The sequence below is a fragment of the Carcharhinus amblyrhynchos genome, chromosome 13, assembly GCF_965287045.1.
Source record: "Carcharhinus amblyrhynchos chromosome 13, sCarAmb.v2.hapA, whole genome shotgun sequence".
NCBI classification, from domain to species: domain Eukaryota; kingdom Metazoa; phylum Chordata; class Chondrichthyes; order Carcharhiniformes; family Carcharhinidae; genus Carcharhinus; species Carcharhinus amblyrhynchos.
Genome location: NC_137336.1, coordinates 228,935 through 256,406, shown reverse-complemented (window position 1 = coordinate 256,406; position 27,472 = coordinate 228,935). Strand labels below are relative to the sequence as shown.

At 45.8% G+C, this 27,472-nt stretch overlaps 1 protein-coding gene across 2 annotated transcripts in view; it reads left to right on the top strand.

The window, feature by feature from the left end:
• The window catches only part of arap3 (ArfGAP with RhoGAP domain, ankyrin repeat and PH domain 3), a 382,033-nt gene that overhangs the window by 237,457 nt on the left and 117,104 nt on the right, over window positions 1-27,472 (top strand). For both annotated transcript variants that reach the window (XM_080201223.1, XM_080201222.1), the window contains exons 15-18: window positions 977-1,175; window positions 2,194-2,257; window positions 11,671-11,834; window positions 14,106-14,318. In XM_080201223.1, the coding sequence (XP_080057349.1) occupies window positions 977-1,175; window positions 2,194-2,257; window positions 11,671-11,834; window positions 14,106-14,318 (640 nt within the window). The remainder of the gene's footprint in view (window positions 1-976; window positions 1,176-2,193; window positions 2,258-11,670; window positions 11,835-14,105; window positions 14,319-27,472) is intronic.

Sequence of the window (27,472 nt, the reverse complement as noted above, 5' to 3'; positions counted from 1 at the left end):
ACCAAAAACCTATCTACCCGCGTCTTAAATATATTCAGCGAGGCAGCCTCCACCACTTCAACGGGCAGAGAATTCCAGAGATTCACCACCCTTTGAGTGAAGAAGTTCCTCTTCAACTCCGTTCTAAACCGCCCCCCCTTTATCTTGAGGCTGTGCCCTCTAGTCCTGCTGTCCTTTCTGAGCGGGAAGAATCTCTCTACCTCTACCCTATCCATCCCTTTCATCATCTTATACGTCTCAATGAGATCTCCCCTCATCCTTCTAAACTCTAATGAGTACAAGCCTAGTTTATTCAGCCTCTCCTCACAGCTCAACCCCCTCAACTCCGGTATCAGCCTAGTAAACCTCCTCTGCACTCCCTCCAAGGCCAAAATATCCTTGCGTAAGTACGGCGACCAAAACTGCACACAGTACTCCAGCTGCAGCCTCACCAGTGCCCTGTACAGTTGCAGCAAGACCTCCCTGCTTTTATATTCTATCCCCCTCGCTATAAAGGCCATAAACGCAAGCGAGCTGGACAAGCTCACGAAACACATTAAAATGAGCATTTTAGCAAATTTATTTCTAGTGAGAGACTGGCTGCACCAGAAATCCCACCCACCAGCCACGAGAAACAGCACCATTCCTGCTGGCCACATTTTCCCACCGCAAATCAGACAGTAAAATTCTGCCCATGGCTTTTAATCCTCCCCCCGTGCCCCCTCCCCCCTTCAGTATTCTCTGTTCTGATGAAAACAATCCAAGCCAATCCAATCTCTCCTTTTTGCTCAAATGCTCCGTCCCATTCTGATTTTATTGTCAGCATTTAAATTTGATACTTGAAGGCAATCCATTTGTCTTATTGTCTGAGCCGTGGTTTGGCACCATCTGAATGCAATCACTTTGTTTCCTTTTGCAAAAACTCTGCAAAGTTTGCACAGAAAGTTTGTCAGGTGAAGGAAGTGCTTGTCTGAGCTGACTGTCTCCTCTAATTCAGGGCGTTACTGAGGCCAATTTGCACAGCCTATTGAATGGCCAGTTTGATCGGATTGGAAAGCTGCGCTATAAATCCATGAGAAATCCAGAGCAATGGCAGGAGGGCTGGTTCATACTTAAAAAATCCAATCTTATATTCTGCTCTGAAGACGGGGCATTGGTGGAAGAGAGCATTCACCTGAAGAGACTCCAGGAATTGAGTGAGTAGCGTCATCTAGTTTCCGATATCCGCATTGAGAATGTGCCCGGCATTTGAATGATCACAAGACCTTGGCGATTTTGTTATGATGATGGTCTCCCACTGTTAATGTTCAACAACTGCAGTACTTCCATCCCTCAGCCTCTACAATGACATCCCGATTTCCTCGGTCCATTACTCCCCAGAACTCACTCCCCTGCCCGCCCTGAGAGCCACAAAATCTACCTGTTCCTGGAATCTGGGAATTTGGTTTCTATTCGAAATCCCAGTCCTGTCCACTGCGACTCTCTGAGGAAGAATCCTGCCTTCAGCCAATTAGCACTCAAAGAACAAAAAACAGTGCAGCACAGGAACAGGCCCTTCGGCCCACCAAGTCTGTGCCGACATAGATGCCTCTCTAATCTAATATTTTCTTGCCTCTCCGTGGTCCATATCCCTCTATTCTCTGCCTATTCGTGTATCTATCCAGATGCCTCTTGAATGTTGTTACAGAATGTGCTTCCACCATCTCTTCCAGCAGCACATCCCAGGCATTCACCGCTCTCTGTGTGTGAAAAACCTGGTCCTTGCATCTCTTTTAAACTTTCCCCCTCTCACTTTCAACCTATGCCCCTGAGCAATTGACCTTTTGACTCTGGGAAAATGACACCGACTATCCACTCTATCCAAGCCTGTCATAATTTTGTAAACCTCTATCCAGTCCCTCTTCATGCTCCGACACTCCAATGAAAACTATCCAATTTTGTTCAATCTTTCTCCATAGTCCATATCCCAAACTGTGATTTACTAATTCTTCAGTTTCTATATGTCACATCACTGAATGTGGGTGACAGGGGAGACAGGTGAACTTCCTGAAAGCTATATGAATGAGCATTTTAATTCTGCGTTGGAACCCATTGTTCAGAACAGAACGTAGCCAGTGTGCCATTTGGAACAATAATGGCCTTGTGTGAATACCTGTTGGGAGCATTCATGACAGAGATTTTAGCATTACTTTTTTGCATGTCCTTCGCTAACAGGTTTCACCATAATGAATGAAAATGGTGAGAAGAAGGAAGTCTTACGATTGGTTGACAAAGAAAGGTAAGACCTACAAACTAGCAGTTTTACAATGCAAGAATAATTGAACAGATAATGAATTGACATTGTGATAACCCCCACCAGGTCCATAGGGAATCACTGATTAATGTCCTTGTGGGGTTCCCCTGGTTACGAGCAGTGGCCTGCTCAACTGGAACTCGTTACCTGAGCCTTTTATAAGGTAGGCCCAGGACTGGGCTGCTGGACTAATTTGATTTGATTAGATTTATTATTGTCACATGTATTACGATACAGTGAAAAGTATTGTTTCTTGCACACTATACGGAAAAAGCATATTGTTCATAGAGAAGGAAAGGGAAGGGTGCAGATGTAGTGTTACGGTCATAGCGAGGGTGTAGAGAAAGATCAACTTAATGCGAGGTAAGTCCATCCAAAAGTCTGATCGTAGCAGGGAAGAAGCCCTTATTGAGTCTGTTGGTACGTGAGCTCAGACTTTTGTATCTTTTTCCTGATGGAAGAAGGTGGAGGAGAGAATTTGCAGGATGCATGAGGTCCTTAATTATGCCGGCTGCTTTGCTGAGGCAGTGGGAAGTGTAAACAGCGTCAGTGGCTGGGAGGCTGGTTTGTCTGATGGATTAGGCTGCATTCACAGCCCTTTGTAGTTTCTTGCAGTCTTGGGCAGAGCAGAAGTCACACAAGCTGTGATACAAGTAGAAAGAATTTGGGTCGCCACAACTGTAATGGCAACTAGCGCCGAGCGTGTATTCTACACAATAGGAGTTTTACTTTGTGTTCTGTAATAAACTATGTTCTTTCCAGTCAGGCTTCCTGAGTTATTACAGACATTCACATTTGGATGTCTTGCACAGACAGCTTTTAAATTAACTTTATTTCCCACAACCTCCAAATTCACAGTACACCTTGCCATCTTTTTCTACTTTTCAGGATGTTGACTGCTTGTTTTGGTTTGTATACACTGGTATAATGGTTATAAATTCACCTTGATAGGAGTGAGAGTGACTGATAATGAATTGTGTCTCCGTGGATTTCCCCGCATTCTAAGGTGAAGTAGACAGCAGAGGATTGGAACTCTTTCTAATTTATTAATATCCTGGGGTGGCACAGAAGCACAGTGGTTAGTACTGCTGCTTCACAGGCCAGGGAACTGGGTTTGATTCCTGCTTGGGTAACGGTCTGTGTGGAGTTTGCATGTTCTCCCCATATTTGTGTGGGTTTCGCCTGGGCGTTCCAGTTTCCTGCCACAATCTGAAAGACATGCTGGTTAGTTGAATTGACCTGAACAGGTGCTGGATTGCGGCAACTGGGGAATTTTACAGTAATTCATTGCAGTGTTATTTAAGTCTTATAAACTAATAAATGACTAATAAATAAACTTTACTTTTTATTTTCTATAATAAGGTGACCAGAACTGTACACAGTATTCCAAATGTGGCCTTACTATGTCCTGTACACCTTCAGCAAGACTCCCAACTCCCGTATTTAATGTTCTGACAAATGAAACAAGCATGCTGAATGCATTCTTCACCACTCTGACCATCTGTGACTCCACTTTCAAGGAGCTATGAGTCTGTACCCCTGGATAACTTTGTTCTGTAACTCACCCCAACGCCCTACCATTAACTGAGTGAGTCCTGCCCTGGTACAATCTACCAAAATGCATCACCTCGCATTTATCTAAACTAAACTCCATCTGCCATTTGTCAGCCCGCTGGCCCAATTGATCAAGATCCCTTTGCAATCCGAGATAACCTCCTTCACTGTCCACTATGTCACCAATCCGCAAACTTACTAACCATGCCTCCTATTTCTCATCCAAATCATTAATATAAATGACAAGTAATAGTGGACCCAGCAACAATCCGTGAGACACACCGCTGGCAACAGGCTTCCAGTTTGAAAAACAACTCTCTACAACCACCCTCTGGCTTCTGTCATCGAGCCAATTTTGTAAGAATTTAGCTACCTCACCGTGGATCCCGTGAGATTTAACTTTATGCAACAACCTACCGTGCAGTACCTTGTCAAAGCCCTTGCTAAAGTCTATGTTGACAACATCACCTGCACTGCCTTCATCTAACTTCTTGCTTACTCCTTCAAAAAACTCAATCAAATTTGTGAGACATGATTTTCCACTCACAAAACCATGCTGATTGTCCCTGATCAGTCCTTGTGTCTCTAAATGCCTGTAGTCCCTGTTTCTCAAAATGCCTTTCAACAATTTACCCACCACAAATGTAAGGCCCTCTGGCCTGTAGTTCCCAGGGTTTTCCCTGTAGCCTTGTTTAAACAACGGCACAAGAGTTGCCACCCTCCAATCTTCAGGCTCCTCACCTACGACTATTGATGATTCAAATATCTCTGCCAGGGGATCTGCAATTTTCTCCCTAACCTCCTTCAATGTCCTGAGATACACTTCATCAGGTCCTGGGGATTTATCTACGTTGTGTCTGGGAAAGGATGTGTAGATAGTTTGAATCATGTTGAGATCAAAAAGGAGCAGGTATTGGGGTTCTTGAGAAACGTTAAGGTAGACAAGTCCCCGGGGCCTGATGGAAAATACCCCAGAATACTGAGAGAGGCAAGGGAGGAAATTGCTTGGGCCTTGAGAGAAATCTTTGTATCCTCACTGGCTACAGGGCAGGTCCGAGAGAATTGGAAAATAGCCAAAGTTATTCCTTTGTCTAAGAAGAGTAGAAGAATAATCAAGATAAGTACAGGCCGGTGGGCCTTACATCACTGGTAGGGAAATTATTGGAGAGGATTCTTCAAGGCAGGATTTATTCCCACTTGGAAGTAAGTGAAGGTATTAGTGAGAGGCAACATGGCTTTGTGAAGGGGAGGTCGTGCCTCACTAACTTGACCGAGTTTTACGAGAAAGTGATGAAGATGATTGATGAGGGTAGGGCAGTGGATGTTGTCTACATGGACTTCAGTAAGGCCTTTGACGAGGTCCCTCATGGCAGACTGGTGCAGAAGGTGAAGTCACATCGGATCAGAGGTGAGCTGGTAAGGTGGATACAAAACTGTCTCAGTCAAAAAGACAGAGTAGCAGTGGAAGTGTGCGTTTCTGAATGGAGAGCTGTGATGTGGTGTTCCTCAGGGATCAGTACTGGGACCTTTGCTGTTTGTAACATATATAAATGATTTGAAGGAAATGTAACTGGACTGATTAGTAAGTTTGCGGACGACACAAAGGTTGGTGGATTTACAGATGGCAATGAGGGCCATCAGAAGATACAGCAGGATATAGATCAGTTAGAGACTTGGTCAGAGAGATGGCAGATGGAGTTTAATCTGGACAAATGTAAGGTAATGCATTTTGAAAGGTCTGATACAGATGCAAAATACACAGTAAATGGCAGAACCCTTAAGAGTATTGGATCTGGGTATACAGGTACACAGGTCACTGAAAGTGACAATACGGGTGGAGAAGGTAGAATTAGGGATCTTCTTGTGAGGGAACCTCTTGGGCCGAGTGATCATAGTATGGCTGAATTTCTGATGCAGATGGACGGTGAGAAAGTAGGGTCCCGAACCTGTGTCCTCTGTTTGAACAGAGAGGAGTACGATAGGATGAGAGAGGAATTGGCAAATGTAGATTGGAGGCGCAGATTGGTTGGTAGGACGGCTGAGGAACAGTGGAGGATTTTTAAGGAGATCTTTTTCGGTACTCAGCGGAAATATATTCCGATGGTGAAGAAAGACTGTAGGAGGAGGGATAACCGGCCGTGGTTATCGAAGGAAATAAAGGAGAGTATTAAATTAGAAGCTGATGCGTTCAGAGCAGTGAAAAATAGTGGGCGATTAGAAGGTTGGGAAAGATTTAAAAAACAACAAAGAATGACTAAGAAGTTGATAAAGAAAGGAAAGATAGAGTATGAAGCTAAACTAGCACTAAATATAAAAAATGATAGTAAAAGTTTTTACAAATATATAAAGAAGAGACTGGCTAGAGTGAATGTTGGACCTTTGGAGGATGAGAGGGGGGATTTAGCGGTGGGGGATGGGGAAATGGCTGAGGCTTTAAATAAGTTTTTTGACTCGGTCTTCACGGAGGAGGACGCGAATAGCTTGCCGGATATTAAAGATAGAAGGATGGTAGGAGTTGAGGGCCTGAATGCGATTGCTGTCACTAGAGAGGTAGTGCTTGATAGACTAACAGGACTGATGGTGGACAAGTCCCCAGGACCGGATGGAATGCATCCCAGGGTTCTGAAAGAAATGGCAGAGGTGATAGTGGATGCCTTAGTAATTATTTATCAAAATTCGCTGGACTCCGGGGAAGTGCCAGAAGATTGGAAAACAGCTACTGTTAAGCTGCTGTTTAAAAAAGGTAGCTGACAAAAGGCAGGTAACTACAAGGTGGTTAGTTTAACGTCTGTAGTTGGAAAAATGCTAGCATCCGCCATCAAAGAAATAGCGAGGCACCTAGAAAAGTATGGTTTGATAGAGCAGATGCAGCACGGATTCATTAAGGGGAAGTCGTGTTTAACAAATTTATTGGACTTCTATGAGGATGTGACTAGTGCGGTAGACAGAGGGGAACCGGTGGATGTGGTGTTTTTAGATTTCTAAAAGGCGTTTGATAAGGTGCCTCATGAAAGGTTGTTCGAAAAGGTTAGGGTGCAAATGTGAGGTTATCCACTTTGGCAGGAATAATAGTAGGACAGATTACTATTTAAAGGGCGAAAAGCTGCAGCATGCTACGGTGCAGAGGGACCTGGGGGTCCTTGTGCATGAGTCACAAAAACCCAGTCTGCAGGTACAGCAAGTGATCAAGAAGGCAAATGGGATGTTGGCCTTTATAGCGAGGGGGATAGAATATAAAAGCAGGGAGGTCTTGCTGCAACTGTACAGGGCACTGGTGAGGCCACAGCTGGAGTACTATGTGCAGTTTTGGTCGCCACACTTGCGGAAGGATATTTTGGCCTTGGAGGGAGTGCAGAGGAGGTTCACTAGGCTGATATCAGAGATGAGGGGGTTGGACTATGAAGAGAGACTGAATAGACTGGGTCTGTACTCGTTGGAGTTTAGAAGGCTGAGGGGGGATCTTATAGAGACGTATAAGGTAATGAAGGAGATGGATAGGGTAGAGGTAGAGAGATTCTTCCCGCTTTGAAAGGATAGCAGGACTAGAGGGCACAGCCTCAAATTAAGGGGGGGGAGGGGTTGCAGTTTAGATCGTTGTTGAGGAGGAATTTCTTCACTCAAAGGGTGGTGAATCTCTGGAATTCTCTGCCCGTTGAAGTGCTGGAGGCTGCCTCGCTGAATATATTTAAGTCACGGGTAGATGGGTTTCTGAGAGACAAGGGAATTAAGGGTTATGGGGAGAAAGCGGGAAAGTGGAACTGATCCACTTCAGATCAGCCATGATCTTATTGAATAGCGGGGCAGGCTCGAAGGGCTAGATGGCCTACTCCTGCTCCTATTTCTTATGTTCTTATATTATTGTTCTCTGATCAGGATCGAGAGTCCCAATGGTTGTGTTGCCTGCTTGGTGCTCAGGTTTGGAATATTTCACCCGGGCTGCAGAGGAACTTGGAGTGGGAGGGGAAAGAGCCAGTTGTCGTAGTCCACGTAGATACCAATGACATAGGTAGAACCGGAACAAATGTTCTGCTAAGGGAGCATGAACAGCTCGGAGCTAATTGGAAAAGCAGAACCAAAAAGGTAATAATCTCAGGATTACTGTCTGAGCCATGAGCTAACTGGTGCAGGGTCAATAAGATTAAGGTGGTAAATGTGTGGCTCAAAGATTGGTGTGGGAGGAATTTGTTTGAATTCATGGGGTATTAGCACCAATTTCCAATGGGACGGTCTTCACCTGAATTGTGCTAGGACCAGAGTCCTGGCAAATCGTATAACTAAGGCTGCAGATAGGGCTTTAAACTAAATAGTGGGGGGAGGGTTCAGTTGTATGGAAAATTAGAAAATCAAAGTTAAAGGAGAGGGTGGAAGTGCAGGTTAATGGAGCTGAGGGCTGAGGGGATGTTGGTAAAGTTTCCAGACCACATCATAGAACAGAGAACATTCCGGATGGAATGCATCCAAGGGTTCTGAAGGAAATGGCGGAGGTGATAGTGGATGCCTTGGTGATTATTTTCCAAACATCGCTGGATTCCGGGGAAGTGCCGGAAGATTGGAAAACGGCTAATGTTACGCCGTTGTTTAAGAAGGGTGGCAGGCAAAAGGCAGGGAATTATAGGCCAGTTAGTTTAACGTCTGTTGTAGGAAAAATGTTAGAATCCGTGATCAAGGAGAAAATGGCGAGGCATCTTGAGGAGAATTGTTTGATAGAGCAGACGCAGCACGGTTTCGTTAAGGGGAAGTCGTGTCTTACGAATTTATTGGAGTTCTATGAGGATGTGTCTAGGGCGGTGGATAGAGGAGAGCCGGTGGATGTGGTCTTTCTAGATTTTCAGAAGGCGTTTGATAAGGTGCCTCACAAGAGGTTATTACAGAAGGTAAGGGGGCATGGAGTTGGGGGTAGGGTGTTAGCGTGGATAGGGGATTGGCTGTCAAATAGGAGGCAGAGAGTGGGGTTCAGTGGGTGCTATTCGGATTGGCGGTTGGTGACTAGTGGAGTGCCCCAGGGGTCGGTGTTGGGGCCTCAGCTATTCACCATTTATATAGATGATCTGGAGGAGGGAACCGAGTGTATGGTGTCGAAATTTGCTGATGACACCAAGATTGGTGGAACGGCAAATTGTGCGGAGGGTGTGGAGAGTCTGCAGAAGGATCTAGATAGGCTGGGCGAATGGGCCAGGAACTGGCAAATGGAATTTAATGTTGGCAAGTGTGAGGTGGTCCACTTTGGTAGGAATAATGGTAGGAAGGATTATTACTTACGTGGCGAAAAACTGCAGCAGGCGACGGTGCAGAGGGACCTCGGGGTCCTTGTGCATGAGTCGCAAAAACCCAGCTTGCAGGTGCAGCAGGTGGTCAGGAAGGCGAATGGGATGCTGGCCTTCATAGCGAGGGGGATTGAATATAAAAGTAGGGAGGTCTTGCTGCGGCTGTATAGGGCACTGGTGAGGCCGCAGCTGGAATACTGTGTGCAGTTTTGGTCACCGCACTTACGCAAGGATATTTTGGCCTTGGAGGGAGTGCAGAGGAGGTTTACTAGGCTGATACCAGAGTTGAGGGGGTTGAACTATGAGGAGAGGCTGAATAAACTAGGCTTGTACTCGTTAGAGTTTAGAAGAATGAGGGGAGATCTCATTGAGATGTATAAGATGATGAATGGGATGGATGGGATAGAGGTGGAGAGACTCTTCCCGCTCAGAAAGGATAGTAGGACTAGGGGGCACAGCCTCAAGATAAAGGGGGGGCGGTTTAGAACGGAGTTGAGGAGGAACTTCTTCACTCAAAGGGTGGTGAATCTCTGGAATTCTCTGCCCGTTGAAGTGGTGGAGGCTGCCTCGCTAAATATTTTTAAGACGCGGGTTGATGGGTTTTTGATAAGAGAGGGGATTAAGGGTTATGGGGAGAGGGCGGGAATGTGGAACTGAGACACGACAGATCAGCCATGATCTTATTGAATGGTGGGGCAGGCTCGAAGGGCTAGATGGCCTACTCCTGCTCCTATTTCTTATGTTCTTATGTTCAGAGAGTATAGAAGGTGGCAGGAACCTAACCTCAGAGCAAAAAAGGTGACAAGTATGAGAAGAGAGGTGATCAATGCAGGACTGAGAGTGTTAGACCTAAATGCACGCAGTATACCGAATAAGGTAAATGAGCTTTTTGAAATTGGCCGATATGATGGTGTGGGTATCACAAGATGTGGCTGCAAGGGGATCAGGGCTGAGATCTAAAATCCAAGGATATATGTCTTAGTGAAAGGACAGGCAGATGGGCAAATGGGGTGGAGTTGCATTGTTAGTAAGAAGTAATATAGGATCAGAAGGCATAGAATCTCTGGGTAGAGTTGAGAAATCGCAAAGGTAAAGAGACCCTGGTGGGAGTTATGTACAGACCCCCCAGCAGTAATCAGGTTGGGGGGCAGAAAATAAATCAGGAGATAGAAACGGCATATAAAAAAGGCAATATTACAATAATCATTGGGGACTGCAATATGCAGGTGGACTGGGAAAATCAGATAGGTAACGGATCCCAAGAAAAGGAATTTGTGGAATGTCTAAGAAATGTTTCTTTTGGAGCAGTTTGTGACAGCTGACCAGGGAACAGGCAATTCTGGATTTGCTGATGTGTAATGAGACTGACTTGATTTGGGAACTTAAAGTGAAGGAACCCTTAGGGAACAGTAACCACAATATGGTACAATTTACCCTGCAGTTTGACTGGGAGAAGCTGGAATCAGGTGTATCTGTATTACAATTAAATAAAAGTAACTGCAAAGACATGAGGGAGGAGCTGGCCAGAGTTGATTGGAAAGGGAGCCTAGCTGGGAAGACAGTGGAAAGCAATGGCAGGAATTTTTGGGGGTTATTCAGGAGGCAAAACAGAAATTCATCTCAAGGTGGAGGAAATATGCTAAGGGGAGGACAAGGCATCCATGGCTGATGAGGGAAGTCAAGAACAGCATAAAAGCAAAAGAAAAAGCATTCAAAGTGGTGAGGATTAGTGGGAAGTCAGAGGATTGGGAAGCCTTTAAAAGTGAGCAGAGGACAAGTAAAAAATCAATAAGGTGGGGGGGGGGGGGGGGGAGGTAGAAAATGAAATATGAGTATAAGCTAGCTAGTAATATAAAAGAAAATAGGAAGAGTTTTTTTCTAAATATAAAAGGTAAGAGAGAGGCACAAATAGCCATTGGACCACTGGAAAATGAGGCTGGAGAAGGAATAATAGGAAACAAAGAAATGTCAGAGGAACTGAATAGTTACTTTGCATCAGTCTTCAGGGTGGAAGACACTAATGGGATATCAGAGCTCCGGGGGAATTAGGGGCACAGGTGAGTTTTTGTGACCGTCAGTTCCAGCTGTCCTTTTTATCCTCTTGCAATGAAGGCCAATGTACCATTTGCTACCTTAATGCTTGTTCTACCTGATATCAATGACTGTGTACAAGGACACCCAGGTCCCTCTGTACATCAACATTTCCCAATCTATCTCCATTTAAACAATACCCAGCCATTCTGTTTCACCATCCAAAGTGGATAACTTCATATTTCTCCAGGTTATTCTGCATGTGCCATGAATTTGCCCACTCACTGAATATGCCTAAATCACCTTGAGGCCTCTTAATATCCTGCTTACAGCTCACATTTCCATATTTTGTGTCATCAGCAAAACTTGGAAAAATTACATTTGGTTTCCTCATCCAAATCATTGATGTATATTGTGAATATCTGGGGCCCAGGCACTGATCCCTGCAGGACCCCAACTTGTCATCACCTGCCATTCCGAGAAGCCCGTGACAATATTGATAGATTTGATGTTTGGAGGGAAACCCACTTTCCCATTGTCTGTTTGTAGAACATTATATCTTCATGGAATGACTCGGTTGGATTATTCCGTGTGGTGCAGCGATATTCACAGTGCTGCAGACAGCAGAGGGAACAACCTGTGTGACCAACAACTCAGCAGGAATGACATCCCCATCATCGTGGACAGCTGCATTGCCTTCATTACCCAATATGGTGAGGACGTGTCAGCACGCAAAGACACAGGATATTGTTCAGACACATTTTAAAATTACACAGGAAGATGGGACAGAGTTGAGCTTTGGTGAGGGAGGCATTCCATTGAAGAGTAGCTTTCTGCAAAGGGTTTGAAAGTCATTGTGAGTCACAGAACTCCAACTTCTGGTCACCTTGCAGCATTTGTTTGGTGGGGCGGGGGTGGTAAAGGGAGGTGGAGGAAGGGGTTGGAAAAGTTACCAATGTTGCTATGGTGCTGTGACAGGGTGACCCAATCAAAAATGTATCTTGAATTTTGTCAGGATCATGATATTTTTGGGGTGTAATTTTACTTTGGGCTGGGGGTGGGGGCTGGGGCTAGGGGTGGGGGTGGGGGTGCGGTGCTGGGGGTGGGGGTGGGGGTGCGGTGCTGGGGGTGGGGGTGGGGGTGCGGTGCTGGGGGTGGGGGTGGGAGTGCGGTGCTGGGGGTGTAACTGACACAGATTGCATCGGAAAGGCATTACCAACAGAAAAATCAGCTGCCTAACCGCCTGATATTGCGTGTCCCCCTGCCTTGTGAAGCTTTGCAATTGGTCCAAGATAAGTTTTCAAATTATTTGCAAAGCAGCAGCTGTCAGCAGTGACCTAGAAAATTTCCAGTCTCGGGTCAGCTTCCTCTTAATTCTGGACCAGGGAGTCAGTATGGCATTGAAAGAGGCCAGTTGGCCCTTTTGAGTCCATACTATCTCTCTTTGTAGCAATGCAGTGAGTCTGATTCCCCCACTCTCTTCCCCTTATTTCCAAAGGTTTATTCACATTAAGTTTCCTTAGATAATCTTTCATCATCTTTGCTTCTACCTTCATAGGTGGCGAGTTCTAGCTCATTGCCACTAACTCTTTAAAACATTTCTTTCTCTCATTTGCTCCTGTATTTCTTGTCCGAACCTGAAATTTCTGTTCCAGTCTATCACCTAAACTCATCATAAGTAAGAACATAGGAAATAGGAGCAAGAGTAGGCCATCTAGCCCTTCGAGCCTGCCCCGCCATTCAATAAGATCTTGGCTGATCTGAAGTGGATCAGTTCCACTTTCCCACTTTCTCCCCATAACCCTTAATTCCCTTGTCTATCAGAAATCTATTTACCCGTGACTTAAATATATTTAGCGAGGCAGCCTCCACCACTTCAGTGGGCAGAGAATTCCAGAGATTCACCACCCTTTGAGTGAAGAAGTTCCTCCTCAACTCTGATCTAAACTGCGCCCCCCTCCCCTTATTTTGAGGCTGTGCCCTCTAGTTCTGCTATCCTTTCTGAGCGGGAAGAATCTCTCTACCTCTATCCTATCTAGACCCTTCATTATCTTGTAAGTCTCTATAAGATCCCCCCTCAGCCTTCTAAACTCCAACGAACACAGACCCAGTCTATTCAATCTCTCTTCATAAGCTAACCCCCTCATCTCCGGTATCAGCCTGGTGAACCTTCTCTGTACTCCCTCCAAGGCCAATATCCCCTTTTGCAAATAAGGCGACCAAAACTGTACACAGTACTCCAGCTGCGGCCTCACCAGTGCCCTGTACAGTTGCAGCAAGACCTCCCTGCTTTTATATTCTATCCCCCTCGCTATAAAGGCCAACATTCCATTCTCCTTCTTGATCATCTTTTGTGAGGGACCTTATCGAACGCCTTCTGGAAATCTAAAAACACCACATCCATCGGTCCCCCTCTGTCTACCGCACTAGTCACATCCTCATAGAAATCCAACAAATTCGTTAAACACGACTTCCCTTTCATGAATCCGTGCTGCATCTACTTGATCAAACCGTTCTTTTCTAGGTATCTAGCTATTTCTTCTTTGATGATGGATTCTAGCATTTTTCCAACTACAGACGTTAAGCTAACCGGCCTATAATTCCCTGCCTTTTGTCTGCTACCTTTTTTAAACAGCGGCGTAACATTAGCTGTTTTCCAATCTTCCGGCACTTCCCCAGAGTCCAGAGTTCATCATCTTGTATGACTCAAAATTTCTCTTCAGTCTCCTTTACTCCAAAGACAGCAATCCCCACTTCACCAACCCAATCTTGTAACCAAAACTCACTCATCCCTGGAACCATTCTGTTCAATCTCCTTTGCAACTTCTCGAGAACCTTCCGAAAACATGGTGACCAGAACTGTTCACAGGATCTAGTTGTAGTTGTGCATTAACTGTAGAATTCCACAAACTATTGATTGTGGACTAGGATGAAAGAGTTTCTCTCATTGATAGGACAAAGTGTAACCTCACTGTTTCTCACAGGCCTGAGACATGAGGGGATTTACAGGAAAAATGGAGCCAAGTCACGTATCAAACTCCTAATGGATGAGTTTCGGAAAGATGCCAGGAATGTGAAACTGCGCGCAGGGGAGCACTTCATCGAGGATGTCACAGACGTTCTCAAGAGGTTTTTTAGAGAAATTGATGACCCAGTTTTTATGATGGAACTTCACTCGCAATGGAAGAAAGCTGCAGGTAAGTTTCCACCTGGTAGCCAGTGAATGTTTTTCAATCTATTCCCTCAATTCATTTCTTTTCTCTCAACTGATGAACCTATTTGATGTAACCGTCCACTAATGGAAATTATTGCTTCTCATTCCCAAGTGGAACCAGTTTCTGTTGTTAATGGAGATCGCCCGCTTGTAAACTGTTTCCTGTACTTTCCCCTGGAATAATAATCCTGAGGGACTGACTAATATTCCAAGGCCAACCAGAGGAATTTAAACTCAAGTAATTAATAAATGTGAAATAAAATGCTTGTCTCATTAATAATCACAAAATTACTGGATTGTCATAAAAACATATCTGCTTCAGTAATGTCCTTTTGGGAAGGAAATCTACCATCCTTACCCAATCTGTCCAGATGTTCAGGAAGACCAGAAAATATTGCCACTGGAAAATTCTGGAAACGTATCCCTCTACAAAGCTCTTTACTTCTTCCTCGAACAGAGGTCTGAACAATCCGCACCACTCTCCTCCATCTGGTTGAAGTGCTTCTTCTCGTTAACAATTTTTCCTTTAACTTGGCTCACTTCCTCCAAATGAAAGGTATGGCTGTGGGCACCCACATAGAACATAGAACACTACAGCACAAACAGGCCCTTCGGCCCACAAGTTGCACTGATCATATCCCTACCTACGAGGCCTACCGATAACCCTCAATCCTATTAATTCCCATATACTCATCCAGAAGTCTCTTAAAAGACCCCAACAAGTTCGCCTGTACCACCACCGATGGCAGCCGATTCCACTCACTCACCACCCTCTGAGTGAAAAACTTACCCCTGACATCTCCTCTGTACTTGCTCCCCAGCACCTTAAATCTGTGTCCTCTCGTAGCGACCATTTCAGCTCTGGGAAATAGCCTCTGAGAGTCCACCCTATCTATTCCTTTCAACATCTTATAAACCTCTATCATAGAACATAGAATATTCCAGCGCAGTACAGGCCCTTCGGCCCTCGATGTTGCGCCGACCAGTGGAACCAATCTAATGACCCTCTAACCTAAACTATTCCAATGTTATCCATATGCCTATCCACTGACCAATTGAACACCCTTAAAGTTGGCGAGCCAACAACTGCTGCAGGCAGGGCATTCCACACCCTTACTACCCTCTGAGTAAAGAACCTACCTCTGACATCCGTCCTATAATTACCACCCTTTAATTTAAAGCTATGCCCCCTCGTGTTTGCCATCACCATCCGAGGTAAAAGGCTCTCACTGTCCACCCTATCCAATCCTTTGATCATCTTGTATGCCTCAATTAGGTCACTTTGTAACCTTCCCTCTAATGAAAATAACCTCAAGTCCCTCAGCCTTTCCTCAGAAGACCTTCCCACCATACCAGGCAACATCCTGGTAAACCTCCTCTGCACCCTTTCCAATGCCTCCACATCCTTCTTATAATGCGGCGACCAGAACTGTACGCAATACTCCAAGTGCGGCCGCACCAGAGTTTTGTACAATTGTAACATGACCTCACGGCTCCGAAATTCAATCCCTCTACCAATAAAAGCTAACACACCGTACGCCTTCTTAACAACCTTATCAACCTGGGTGCCAACTTTCAGGGATCTATGCACATGTACCCCGAGATCTCTCTGCTCGTCAACACTACTAAGAGTCCTTCCATTAGCCCAATATTCTGTACTCTTGTTACTCTTACCAAAGTGAATCACCTCACACTTTTCCATATTAAACTCCATCTGCCACCTCTCGGCCCAGCTCTGCAGCTTATCTATGTCCCTCTGCAAACTGTAACACCCGTCCTCACTGTCTACAACTCCTCCGACTTTGGTGTCGTCAGCAAATTTACTAATCCATCCTTCTACACCCTCATCTAGGTCATTTATAAAAATGACAAACAGCAGTGGCCCCAAAACAGGTCCCTGAGGTACACCACTTGTAACTGAACTCCAGGTTGAATATTTCCCATCAACCACCACCCTCTGTCTTCTATCAGCTAGCCAATTCCTGATCCAAACTGCTAAATCACCCTCAATCCCATGCATCTGCATTTTCTGCAATAGCCTACCATGGGGAACCTTATCAAACGCTTTGCTAAAATCCATATGCACCACGTCAACTGCCTTACCCTTATCCACCTCTTTGGTCACCTTTTCAAAAAACTCAATAAGGTTTGTGAGGCACGACCTACCCTTCACAAAACCGTGTTGACTATCCCTAATCAATTTATTTCTCTCTAGAGATTAGGTCACCTCTCATTTTTCATCTCTCCAGGGAGAAATGACTGAGCTCCCTCAACCTATTTTCATAAGACATGCCACCCAATCCAGGCAACATCCTTGTAAATCTCCTCTGCACCCTCTCAATAGCTTCCACATCCTTCTTGTAGTGAGATGATCAGAACTGAGCACAGTCCTCCAAGTGGGGCTGACTAGGGTCTTATAAAGCTGCAGCATTATCTCCCGACCCCTAAACTCAGTCCCTCAATTGATGAAGGCCAGTACACCATACGCCTTCTTAACCACATCCTCTACCTGCGAGGCCGATTCAAGAGTCCTATGAACACAGACCCCAATGTCCTTCTGCTCCTCTACACCGCTAAGAGTCTTACCCTTGATATTATATCCCTTCATCCCATTTGACCTGCCAAAATGGACCACTACACATTTATCCACGTTGACGTCCATCTGCCACTTCTCTGCCCAGTCTTGCATCCTATCTATGTCATGCTGCAACTTCTGACATCCCTCCAGACTATCCACAACACCACCAACCTTCATGTCATCGGCAAATTTACCAACCCATCCCTCCACTTCCTCATCCAGGTCATTTATGAAAATGACAAACAGCAAGGGTCCCAGAACAGATCCCTGGGGCACTCCACTGGTGACTGACCTCCATGCAGAAAAAGACCCATCCACAACCACTCTCTGCCTTCTGCAGGCAAGCCAGTTCTGGATCCACAAAGCAACATGCCCTTGGATCCCATGCCCCCTCACTTTCTCAATAAGTTTTGCATGGGGGACCTTATTGAACGCCTTTCTGAAGTCGATATAAACCACATCCACCGCTCTTCCTTTGTCAATGTGTTTAGTCACATGTTCAAAGAACTCAACCAGGCTCGTAAGGCACAACCTGCCCTTGACAAAGCCATGCTGACTACTTTTGATCATACTAAACTTCTCTAAATATTCATAAATCCTGTCCCTCAGGATCCTTTCCATCAACTTACCAACCACTGAGGTCAGACTCACCAGTCGATAATTTCCTGGGCTATCTCTATTTCCTTTTTTGAATATAGGAACCACGTCCGCAATCCTTCAATCCTCCGGAACCTCTCCCGTCTCCGTCGATGATGCAAAGATCATTGCCAGAGGCTCTGCAATCACCTCCCTCGCCTCCCACAGTAACCTGGGGTACATCCCATCCGGTCCCGGCCACTTATCTATCTTGATCTATTTAAAATTTCCAACACAGCCTCTTTCCTAATGTCCACACGCTCAAGCTTTTCAGTCTGCCGCGAACCTGCAGTACAACCACCCAGATCTTTTTCCACTGTGAATACCGAGGTAAAGTATTCATAAAGCACCTCTGCTATTTCTACCGGTTCTGTACAAACTTTCCCACCATCACATTTTATAGGTCCTATTCCTTCACATCTCATCCTTTTACTCTTTACATATTTGTAGAATGCCTTAGGGTTCTCCTTAATCTTACCTGCTGAGGCCTTCTCATGACCCCTTCTGTCTCTCCTAATTTCCTTTTTACGTTCCTTCCTCCAACCTGAATACTCCTGTAGATTCTTAACATTACCTAGCTCTCGGAACCTTCTGTACGCCTTTCTTTTCTTTTTGACTATGTTCATTACAACCTTCATGCACCACGGTTCCCATAACCTACCAAAACCTCCCTGTCTCATCAGAACGTTGTCGTGCAGAGCTCCAGACAAACATTCCTTGAAAATTCACCACCTTCCTTCGGTATTTTTCCCCAAGAATACCTCCTTCCAATTTAGTCGTCTGATTTCCTGCCTGAATATAGGGACCAGTTAGGGCCCAGTTATGCTTGTCTCTTTATGGGTTATGTGGAACATTCCCTGTTGCAGTCCTACTCCTTTATCGAAACACTGATGACTATTTCGAAGCCACTTCAGGCTCCCATCTGGACCTGTAAAAATTTATCAATATTGAACAAAGAACAGTGCAGCACAGGAAACAGGCCCTTTGACCCTCCAAGCCTGTGCAGCTCATTGGTCCAACTAGACCATTTGTTTGTATCCCTCCATCCCCAGTCTGCTCATGTGACTATCCAGATAAGTCTTAAACGATCCCAGCGTGTCCGCCTCCACCACCCTACTTGGCAGCGCATTCCAGGCCCCCACCCCTCTCTGTGTAAAAAACATCCCTCTGATCCCGCATTACAAGAAGGATGTGGAGGCGTTGGAGAGGGTGCAGAGGAGGTTTACTAGGATGTTGCCTGGTATGGTGGGGAGGTCCTATGAGGAGAGACTGAGGGATCTAGGGTTGTTTTCGTTGGGAAGAAGGCGGCTAAGAGGGGATCTTATTGAAACATATAAGATGATTAGAGGTTTAGATAGGGTGGATAGTGATAGCCTTTTTCCTCGGATGGAGAAAGCTAGCACGAGGGGGCATGACTTTAAATTAAGGGGGGGTAGCTACAGGACGGATGTCAGGGGTAGGTTCTTTACCCAGCGGGTGGTGAGGGATTGGAATGCCCTGCCTGCTGCAGTTGTAGATGCGTCTAGTTTGGGGGCGTTTAAGAGATCTCTGGATAGGTTTATGGACGAAAAGGGATTGGTATAGGCTAGTGGGTCATTGTTTTTGTAACTGGTCGGCGCAACATCGTGGGCCGAAGGGCCTGTTCTGCGCTGTAATGTTCTATGTTCTATGTTCTATGTTCTATGATATCTGAGTTAAACCTCGCCTCCCCTCACCTTGAACCTGTGATCCCTCGTGATCGTCACCCCCGACCTGGGATAAAGTTTCCCACTGTTCACCCTATCCATACCCTTCATAATTTTATACACCTCTCTTAGGTCTCCCCTCATTCTCCGTCTTTCCAGGGAGAACAACCCCAGTTTACCCAATCTCTCCTCATAGCTAAGACCCTCCATACCAGGCAACATCCTGGTAAACCTTTTCTGTACTCTCTCCAAAGCCTCCACGTCCTTCTGGTAGTGTGGCGACCAGAACTGGACACAGTGCTCCAAATGTGGCCTAACCAGCATTCTATACAGTTCCAACATCAGACTCCAGCTTTTATACTCTATACCCCGTCCTGTAAAGGCAAGCATGCCATATGCCTTCTTCACCACCCTCTCCACCTGTGCTGCCACCTTCAGGGATTTGTGAACTTGCACACCCAGGTCCCTCTGTGTTTCTATACTCTTGATGGCCTTGCCATTTATTGTATAGCTCCTCCCTACATTAGTTCTTCCAAAATTCATCACTTCGCATTTACCTGCATTAAATTCCATCTGCCATTTCTCTGCCCAATTTTCCAGCCTATCGATATCCTGCTGTATTGTCCGACAATGTTCGTAGCTGTCCGCAAGTCCAGCCATCTTTGTGTCATCTGCAAACTTGCTGATAACACCAGTTACACCTTCTTCCAGATCAATTATATATATCACAAATAGCAGAGGTCCCAGTACAGGTTTGCTTCTAATTTCCACCCCTCTTCACCTTCACATGGTCCCTCTCTGACACTTTTCTTCCCTTCCTTGACCGCTCTGTCTCTATTTTAACATAAGAACATAAGAAATAGGAGCAGGAGTAGGCCATCTAGCCCCTCGAGCCTGCCCCGCCATTCAATAAGATCATGGCTGATCTGTCGCGGCTCAGTTCCACTTTCCCGCCCTCTCCCAGGATGTTGCCTGGTATGGAGGGGAGATCCTATGAGGAGAGACTGAGAGATTTGGGGTTGTTTTCGCTGGAAAGAAGGCGGCTAAGAGGGGACCTTATTGAAACATATAAGATGATTAGAGGTTTAGACAGGGTAGATAGTGATAGCCTTTTTCCTCGGATGGAGAAAGCTAGCACGAGGGGGCACGGCTTTAAATTAAGGGGGGGTAGTTATAGGACTGATGTCAGGGGTAGGTTCTTTACCCAGAGGGTGGTGAGGGACTGGAATGCCCTGCCTGCTGCAGCTGTAAATGCGCCTAGTTTAGGGGCGTTTAAGAGATCTGTGGATAGGTTTATGGACGAAATGGGATTGGTTTAGATTAGTGGGTTAGTGTTGTTTTTTTTAAAAAAGCTGGTCGGCGCAACATCGTGGGCCGAAGGGCCTGTTCTGCGCTGTAATGTTCTATGTTCTATGTTCTCCCCATAACCCTTAATCCCCTCTCTTATCAAAAACCCATCAACCCGCGTCTTAAAAATATTTAGCAAGGCAGCCTCCACCACTTCAACGGGCAGAGAATTCCAGAGATTCACCACCCTTTGAGTGAAGAAGTTCCTCCTCAACTCCGTTCTAAACCGCCCCCCCTTTATCTTGAGGCTGTGTCCCCGAGTCCTACTGTCTTTTTTGAGCGGGAAGAGTCTCTCCACCTCTATCCTATCCATCCCATTCATCATCTTATACGTCTCAAAGAGATCTCCCCTCATTCTTCTAAACTCTAACGAGTACAAGCCTAGTTTATTCAGCCTCTCCTCATAGCTCAACCCCCTCAACTCCGGTATCAGCCCAGTAAACCTCCTCTGCACTCCCTCCAAGGCCAAAATATCTTTGCGCAGGTGCGGCGCCCAAAACTGCACACAGTACTCCAGCTGTGGCCTCACCAATGCCCTATACTAATTGATTAGAGATAGTCAGCATGGTTTTGTAGCGGGAAGGTCGTGCCTTACTAACCTTATTGAGTTCTTTGAGAAGGTGACCAAAGAGGTGGATAGGGGTAAGGCAGTAGACGTGGTATATATGGATTTTAGTAAGGCGTTTGATAAGGTTCACCATGGTATGCTTCTGCAGAAAATGCAGATGTATGGGATTGGTGGTAATTTAGGTACTTGGATCAGGAATTGGCTAGCAGATAGGAGACAGAGGGTGGTGGTTGATGGTAATTATTCATCATGGAGTTCAGTTACGAGTGGTGTGCCTCAGGGATCTGTTTTGGGGCCACTGCTGTTTGTAATCTTCATTAATGATCTGGATGAGGGTATAGTTGGGTGGATTAGTAAGTTTGCTGATGACACCAAAGTCGGTGGTGTGGTAGATTGTGAGGAAGGGTGTCAAAGTTTGCAGGGTGACTTGGACAGGTTGCAGAGCTGGGCCGCGAGGTGGCGGATGGAGTTTAATGCGGAGAAGTGTGAGGTAATCCATTTCGGTAGGAATAACAGATGTGTTGAGTATAGGGCTAACGGGAGGACTTTGAATAGAGTGGAGGAGCAGAGGGATCTAGGTGTATGTGTACATAGATCCCTGAAAGTTGGGAATCAAGTAGATAAGGTTGTTAAGAAGGCGTACGGTGTCTTGGCGTTTATTGGTAGGGGGATTGAATTTAGGAGTCGCAGCGTCATGTTGCAACTGTACACAACTCTGGTGCGGCCGCACTTGGAGTACTGTGTGCAGTTCTGGTCCCCACATTACAGGAAGGATGTGGAGGCTTTGGAGAGGGTGCAGAGGAGGTTTACCAGGATGTTGCCTGGTATGCAGGGGAGGTCCTATGAGGAGAGACTGAGGGATTTGGGGTTGTTTTCACTGGAAAGAAGGCGGCTAAGAGGGGATCTTATAGAAACATATAAGATGATTAGAGGTTTAGATAGGGTGGATGGTGATAGCCTGTTTCCTCGGATGGAGAAAGCTAGCACGAGGGGGCATGGCTTTAAATTAAGGGGGGGTAGTTATAGGACGGATGTCAGGGGCAGATTCTTTACCCAGAGGGTGGTGAGGGACTGGAATGCCCTGCCTGCTGCAGTTGTAAATGCGCCTAGTTTGGGGGCGTTTAAGAGATTGGTGGATAGGTTTATGGACGAAAAGGGATTGGTTTAGATTAGTGGGTCAATGTTTTTTTTAAAAAAATAAGACTGGTCGGCGCAACATTGTGGGCCGAAGGGCCTGTTCCGCGCTGTAATGTTCTATGTTCTATGTTCTATACAGCTGCAGCAAGACCTCCCTACTTTTATATTCAATCCCCCTTGCTATGAAGGCCAGCATCCCATTCGCCTTCCTGACCACCTGCTGCACCTGCAAGCTGGGTTTTTGCGACTCATGCACAAGGACCCCGAGGTCCCTCTGCACCGTCGCCTGCTGCAGTTTTTCGCCCCGTAAGTAATAGTCCTTCCTACCATTATTCCTACCAAAGTGGACCACCTCACACTTGCCAACATTAAATTCCATTTGCCATTTCCTGACCCATTCGCCCAGCCTATCTAGATCCTTCTGCAGACCCTCCACACCCTCCACACAATTTGCCGTTCCCCCAATCTTGGTGCCATCAGCAAATTTCGACACCATACACTCGGTTCCCTCCTCCAGATCATCTATATAAATGGTGAATAGCTGAGGCCCCTGTTCATTAGAATCCATTACAAACCCACGTACTCTCACAACTACCTTGACTACAACTCTTTGCAGTCCACATCCTAGAAGGACTCCATCCAATTCTCTCAGTTCCTTCATTCCAATCTTTGTGTCATGAGCAAATTTACTAATCCTAACCCCTCTGTAGTCATCAGTGTCATTTATATAAATGACGAATAATAGGGGGCCCAACCCAGATCCCCGTGATACGGCCACTGAACTTTGGTTCCCAGTCATTAAAGCAACCTTCTGTCATCACTCTCTGTTTCCTGCCCCTGAGCCAATTTTGTTCCAGCTGTTCTTTGAGATTGTTCAAAGAGAACAAAGAACAAAGAAAATTCCAGCACAGGAACAGGCCCTTCGGCCCTCCAAGCCTGCACCAACCATGCTGCCCACCTGAACTAAAACCCTTCCAGGGACAGTATCCCTCTATTCCCAACCTATTCATGTAATTGTCAAGATGCCCCTTAAAACTCACTGAGGTATCTGTTTCCACTACCTCCCCCAGCAGCGAGTTCCAGGCACCCACCACCCTCTGTGTAAAAAATCAGCATTGTACATCTCCTTTAAACCTTGCCCCTCACACCTTAAACCTGTGTCCGCTGGTAATTGACTCTTCCACCCTGGTAAAAAGTTTCCGACTATCCATTCTGTCCGTGCCTGTCATAATCTTGTAAACTTCTAACAGGTCACCCCTAAACTGCCATTCTTCCAGTGAGAACAAACAGAATTTCCTCGTAGCTAATGCCAGGCAACATCCTGGTAAATCTTTTCTGTACCCTCTCCAAAGCCTCCACATCCTTCTGGTAGTGTGATGACCAGAATTGAACACTATATTCCAAGTGCGGCCTCACTAAGTTCTATAAAGCATCAACATAACAATTTTTAAACTCAGTACCCTGGCTGATGACGGCAAGTATGCCGTATGCCTTCCTGACTACTTTCTCCACCTGCGTTGCCACTTTCAGTGGCCTATGTCCATGTACACCCAGATCCCTCTGCCCATCAATACTCTTAAGGGTTCAGTAAAGTATTGTGTATTTCCCATCTATTTTAGCTCTTCCAAAATGCATTACCTCACATTTGTCTGCATTAAACTCCATCTGCAATCTCTCTGCCCAAGTCTCTAACCGATCTGTATCCTGCTGTATCCTCTGATGGTCCCCATCGCTATCCACAAATCCGCCAACCTTTGTGTCATCTGCAAACTTACTGATCAAACCAGTTACATTTTCCTCCACATCATTTATATATATTACAAACAGCAAAGGTCCCAACACTGGTCTCTGAGAAACGTCACTTGTCACAGCCCTCCATTCAGAAATGCACCTTTCCACTGCTACCCACTTTTAATCCACTTTATCAAATTGACCCATATTACCCTGTATCCCATGTAAAGAAGGTAAATTCACAAGTGTCCCATGTGGGACCCTGTCAAAGGCTTTGCTGAAACCCACATAAACTACATCAACTGCGCTACCCTCGTCTACATACCTGGCCACCTCCTCAAAAAATCCAGTCCAATTTGTTAGGCATGACTCCCTCTGATGAAGCCATGCTAGCTATCCCTGATCAAGCTTTGCCTCTCCAAGTGGAGATCGATCTTTTCAGAAGTTTCTCTAATAGATTCCCTACCACTGACTCACTGGTCCAGAGTTACCAAAAGAGAAAATGCTGGAAAATCTCAGCGGGTCTGGCAGCACCTGTAATTTCGGGTCCAGATGACCCTTCGTCAAAGGTTGGTCTGTTCCCTAGTTTATCTCTACAACCTTTGTTAAATAATGGACCTACATTAGCTATTCTCCAGTCATCTGGTACCTTCCCCGTAAGAACTCTCACAGTGATCAGGAATAGTCAGCACGGCTTTGTCAAGGGCAGGTCGTGCCTTACAAGCCTAGTTGAATTCTTTGAAAATGTGACTGAACACATTGACGAAGGAAGAGCGGTGGATGTGGTTTACATGGACTTCAGCAAGGCGTTTGATAAGGTCCCCCATGCAAGACTTCTTGAGAAGGTGAGAGGGCATGGGATCCAAAGGGCTTTGGCCTTGTGGATCCAGAACTGGCTTGCCTGCAGAAGGCAGAGAGTGGTTGTGAATGGGTCTTTTTCTGTATGGAGGTCAGTCACCAGTGGAGTGCCCCAGGGATCTGTTCTAGGACCCTTGCTGTTCGTCATTTTCATAAATGGCCTGGATGAGGAAGTGGAGGGATGGGTTAGTAAGTTTGCCGATGATACAAAGGTTGGTGGTGTTGTGGACAGTCTGGAGGGATGTCAGAAGTTGCAGCGTGACACAGATAGGCAGAGAAGTGGCAGATGGACTTCAACGCGGATAAATGTGTAGTGGTCCATTTTGGCGGGACCAATGGGATGCAGGAGTACAATATCAAGGGTAGGAGGCTTAGCAGTGTTGAAGAGCAGAAGGATCTTGGGGTCCGGGTCCATAGGACTCTTAAATCGGCCTCGCAGGTGGAGGATGTGGTCAAGAAGGCGTATGGTGTACTGGCCTTCATTAATCGAGGGATTGAGTTTAGGAGTCGGGAGGTAATGCTGCAACTTTATAAGACCCTTGTCAGACCCCACTTGGAGTACGTGCGCAGTTCTGGTCGCCTCACTACAGGAAGGATATGGAAGCTATTGAGAGGGTGCAGAGGAGATTTACAAGGATGTTGCCTGGATTGGGAGGCATGCCTTATGAAGATAGGTTGAGGGAGCTGGGACTCTTCTCCCTGGAGAGACGAAGGTTGAGAGGCGACCTGATAGAGGTTTATAAAATGTTGAGAGGAATGGATAGGGTGGATTCTCGGAGGCTATTTCCCAGGGCTGAAATGGTCGCTACGAGAGGACACAGGTTTAAGGTGCTGGGGAGCAGGTACAGAGGAGCTGTTAGGGGTAAGTTTTTTACTCAGAGGGTGGTGAGTGAGTGGAATCGGCTGCCGTCGGTGGTGGTAGAGGCGAACTCTCTGGGGTCTTTTAAAAGACTTCTGGATGAGTACATGGGATCTAATGGGACTGGGAGTTACAGATATTTCTATGGCCTGGTAGGTACAGATGTGATCGGCGCAACTTGTGGGCTGAAGGGCCTGTTTGTGCTGTAGTGTTCTATGTTCTAATACCTGGTTAAAGTCCAACAGGTTTATTTGATAGCAAATGCCACTAGCTTTCAGGGCACTGCTCCTTCGTCAGATAAGTGGGAGTTCTATTCACAAACAGGGCCTATAAAGACACAAACTCAATTTACAGAATAATGATTGGAATGCAAATCTTTACAGCTAAACAAGTCTTAAAGGTACAGACAATGTGAGTGGAGAGAGCATTAAGCACAGATTAAAGAGATATACAACATAGAACACCACAGCACAAACAGGCCCTTCGGCCCACAAGTTGCGCCGATCATATCCATACCCACCAGGCCTATCTGTAACTCCCAATCCCATTAAATCCCATGTACTCATCCAGAAGTCTCTTAAAAAACCCCAGTGAGTTCACCTCTACCACCACTGATGGCAGCCGATTCCACTCACTCACCACCCTCTGAGTGAAGAATGTGTATTGTCTTCAAACAGGACAGTGCTTAGTGCTCTCTCCATTCACATTGTCTGTACCTTTAAGACTTGATTAGCTGTAAAGATTTGCATTCCAATCATTATTCTGTAAATTGAGTTTGTGTCTTTAAAGGCCCTGTTTGTGAACAGAATTCCCACCCACCTGACGAAGGCTCTGCCCCAAAAGCTCGTGGACTTTGCTACCAAATAAACCTGTTGGACTTTAACCGGGTGTTGTGAGACTTCTTACTGTGTTTATCCCAGTCCAACGCCACATCAGACCTTCCCCGTGACCAGAGAGGAATTGAAAATTTGGGTCAGAGCCCCTGCAATCTCTTCCCTTGCTTTCCACAGCAGCTTAGGGCACAATTCATCTGGACCTGGAGATTTATCCACTTTTAAGGCCACCAACACCTACAATACCTTTTCCTTCCCAATGTCAATTTTCTCAAGAACCTCAGTCCCTTTGCCTGAATTCCATACCATCGTCCTCATTCTCTTGGGTGACGACAGATGTAAAGTATTCATTCAGCACTCTGCCAATGCCCTCTGCCTCTACCCGCAGATTGCCGCCTTGGTCCCGAATGGGCCCTACTCTTTCCCTGGTTATCGTCTTTCCATTGATACACTTAAAGAATTATTTTGGGATTTTCCCAGCGCTTTCTCGTATCCCCTCATTACTCTCCTAATTACTTTCTTAAGTGCTACCCTGCACTTTTATACCTCACTAATGCCTCCACTGATTTGATCCTATTGCACTTTTTAAAAGCCTTACTTTTCCCTCTCATTGTATCCTAAATATCTCTGGTCATCTGCAGTTCTCCAGGCTTGTTATTCTGACCTATCCCCCTAGAGGCAACATGCTGGGCTTGCACCCCACCTCCCACACCCCCATTTCCTTTCTGATTGCCCCTACCCCCTCATTGTTCTTCTGTAGATTTTCCCATTAATAGCTGTTCCCAGTCTATCTTGGCCAGATCCTGTCTTATTTTACAAAAATCTGCTCTCTTCCAATCCAAAACATTTTACTTTTGCAGCTTGTCTATTTCCTTGACCATTACAAGCTTAAATTGTACCATGTT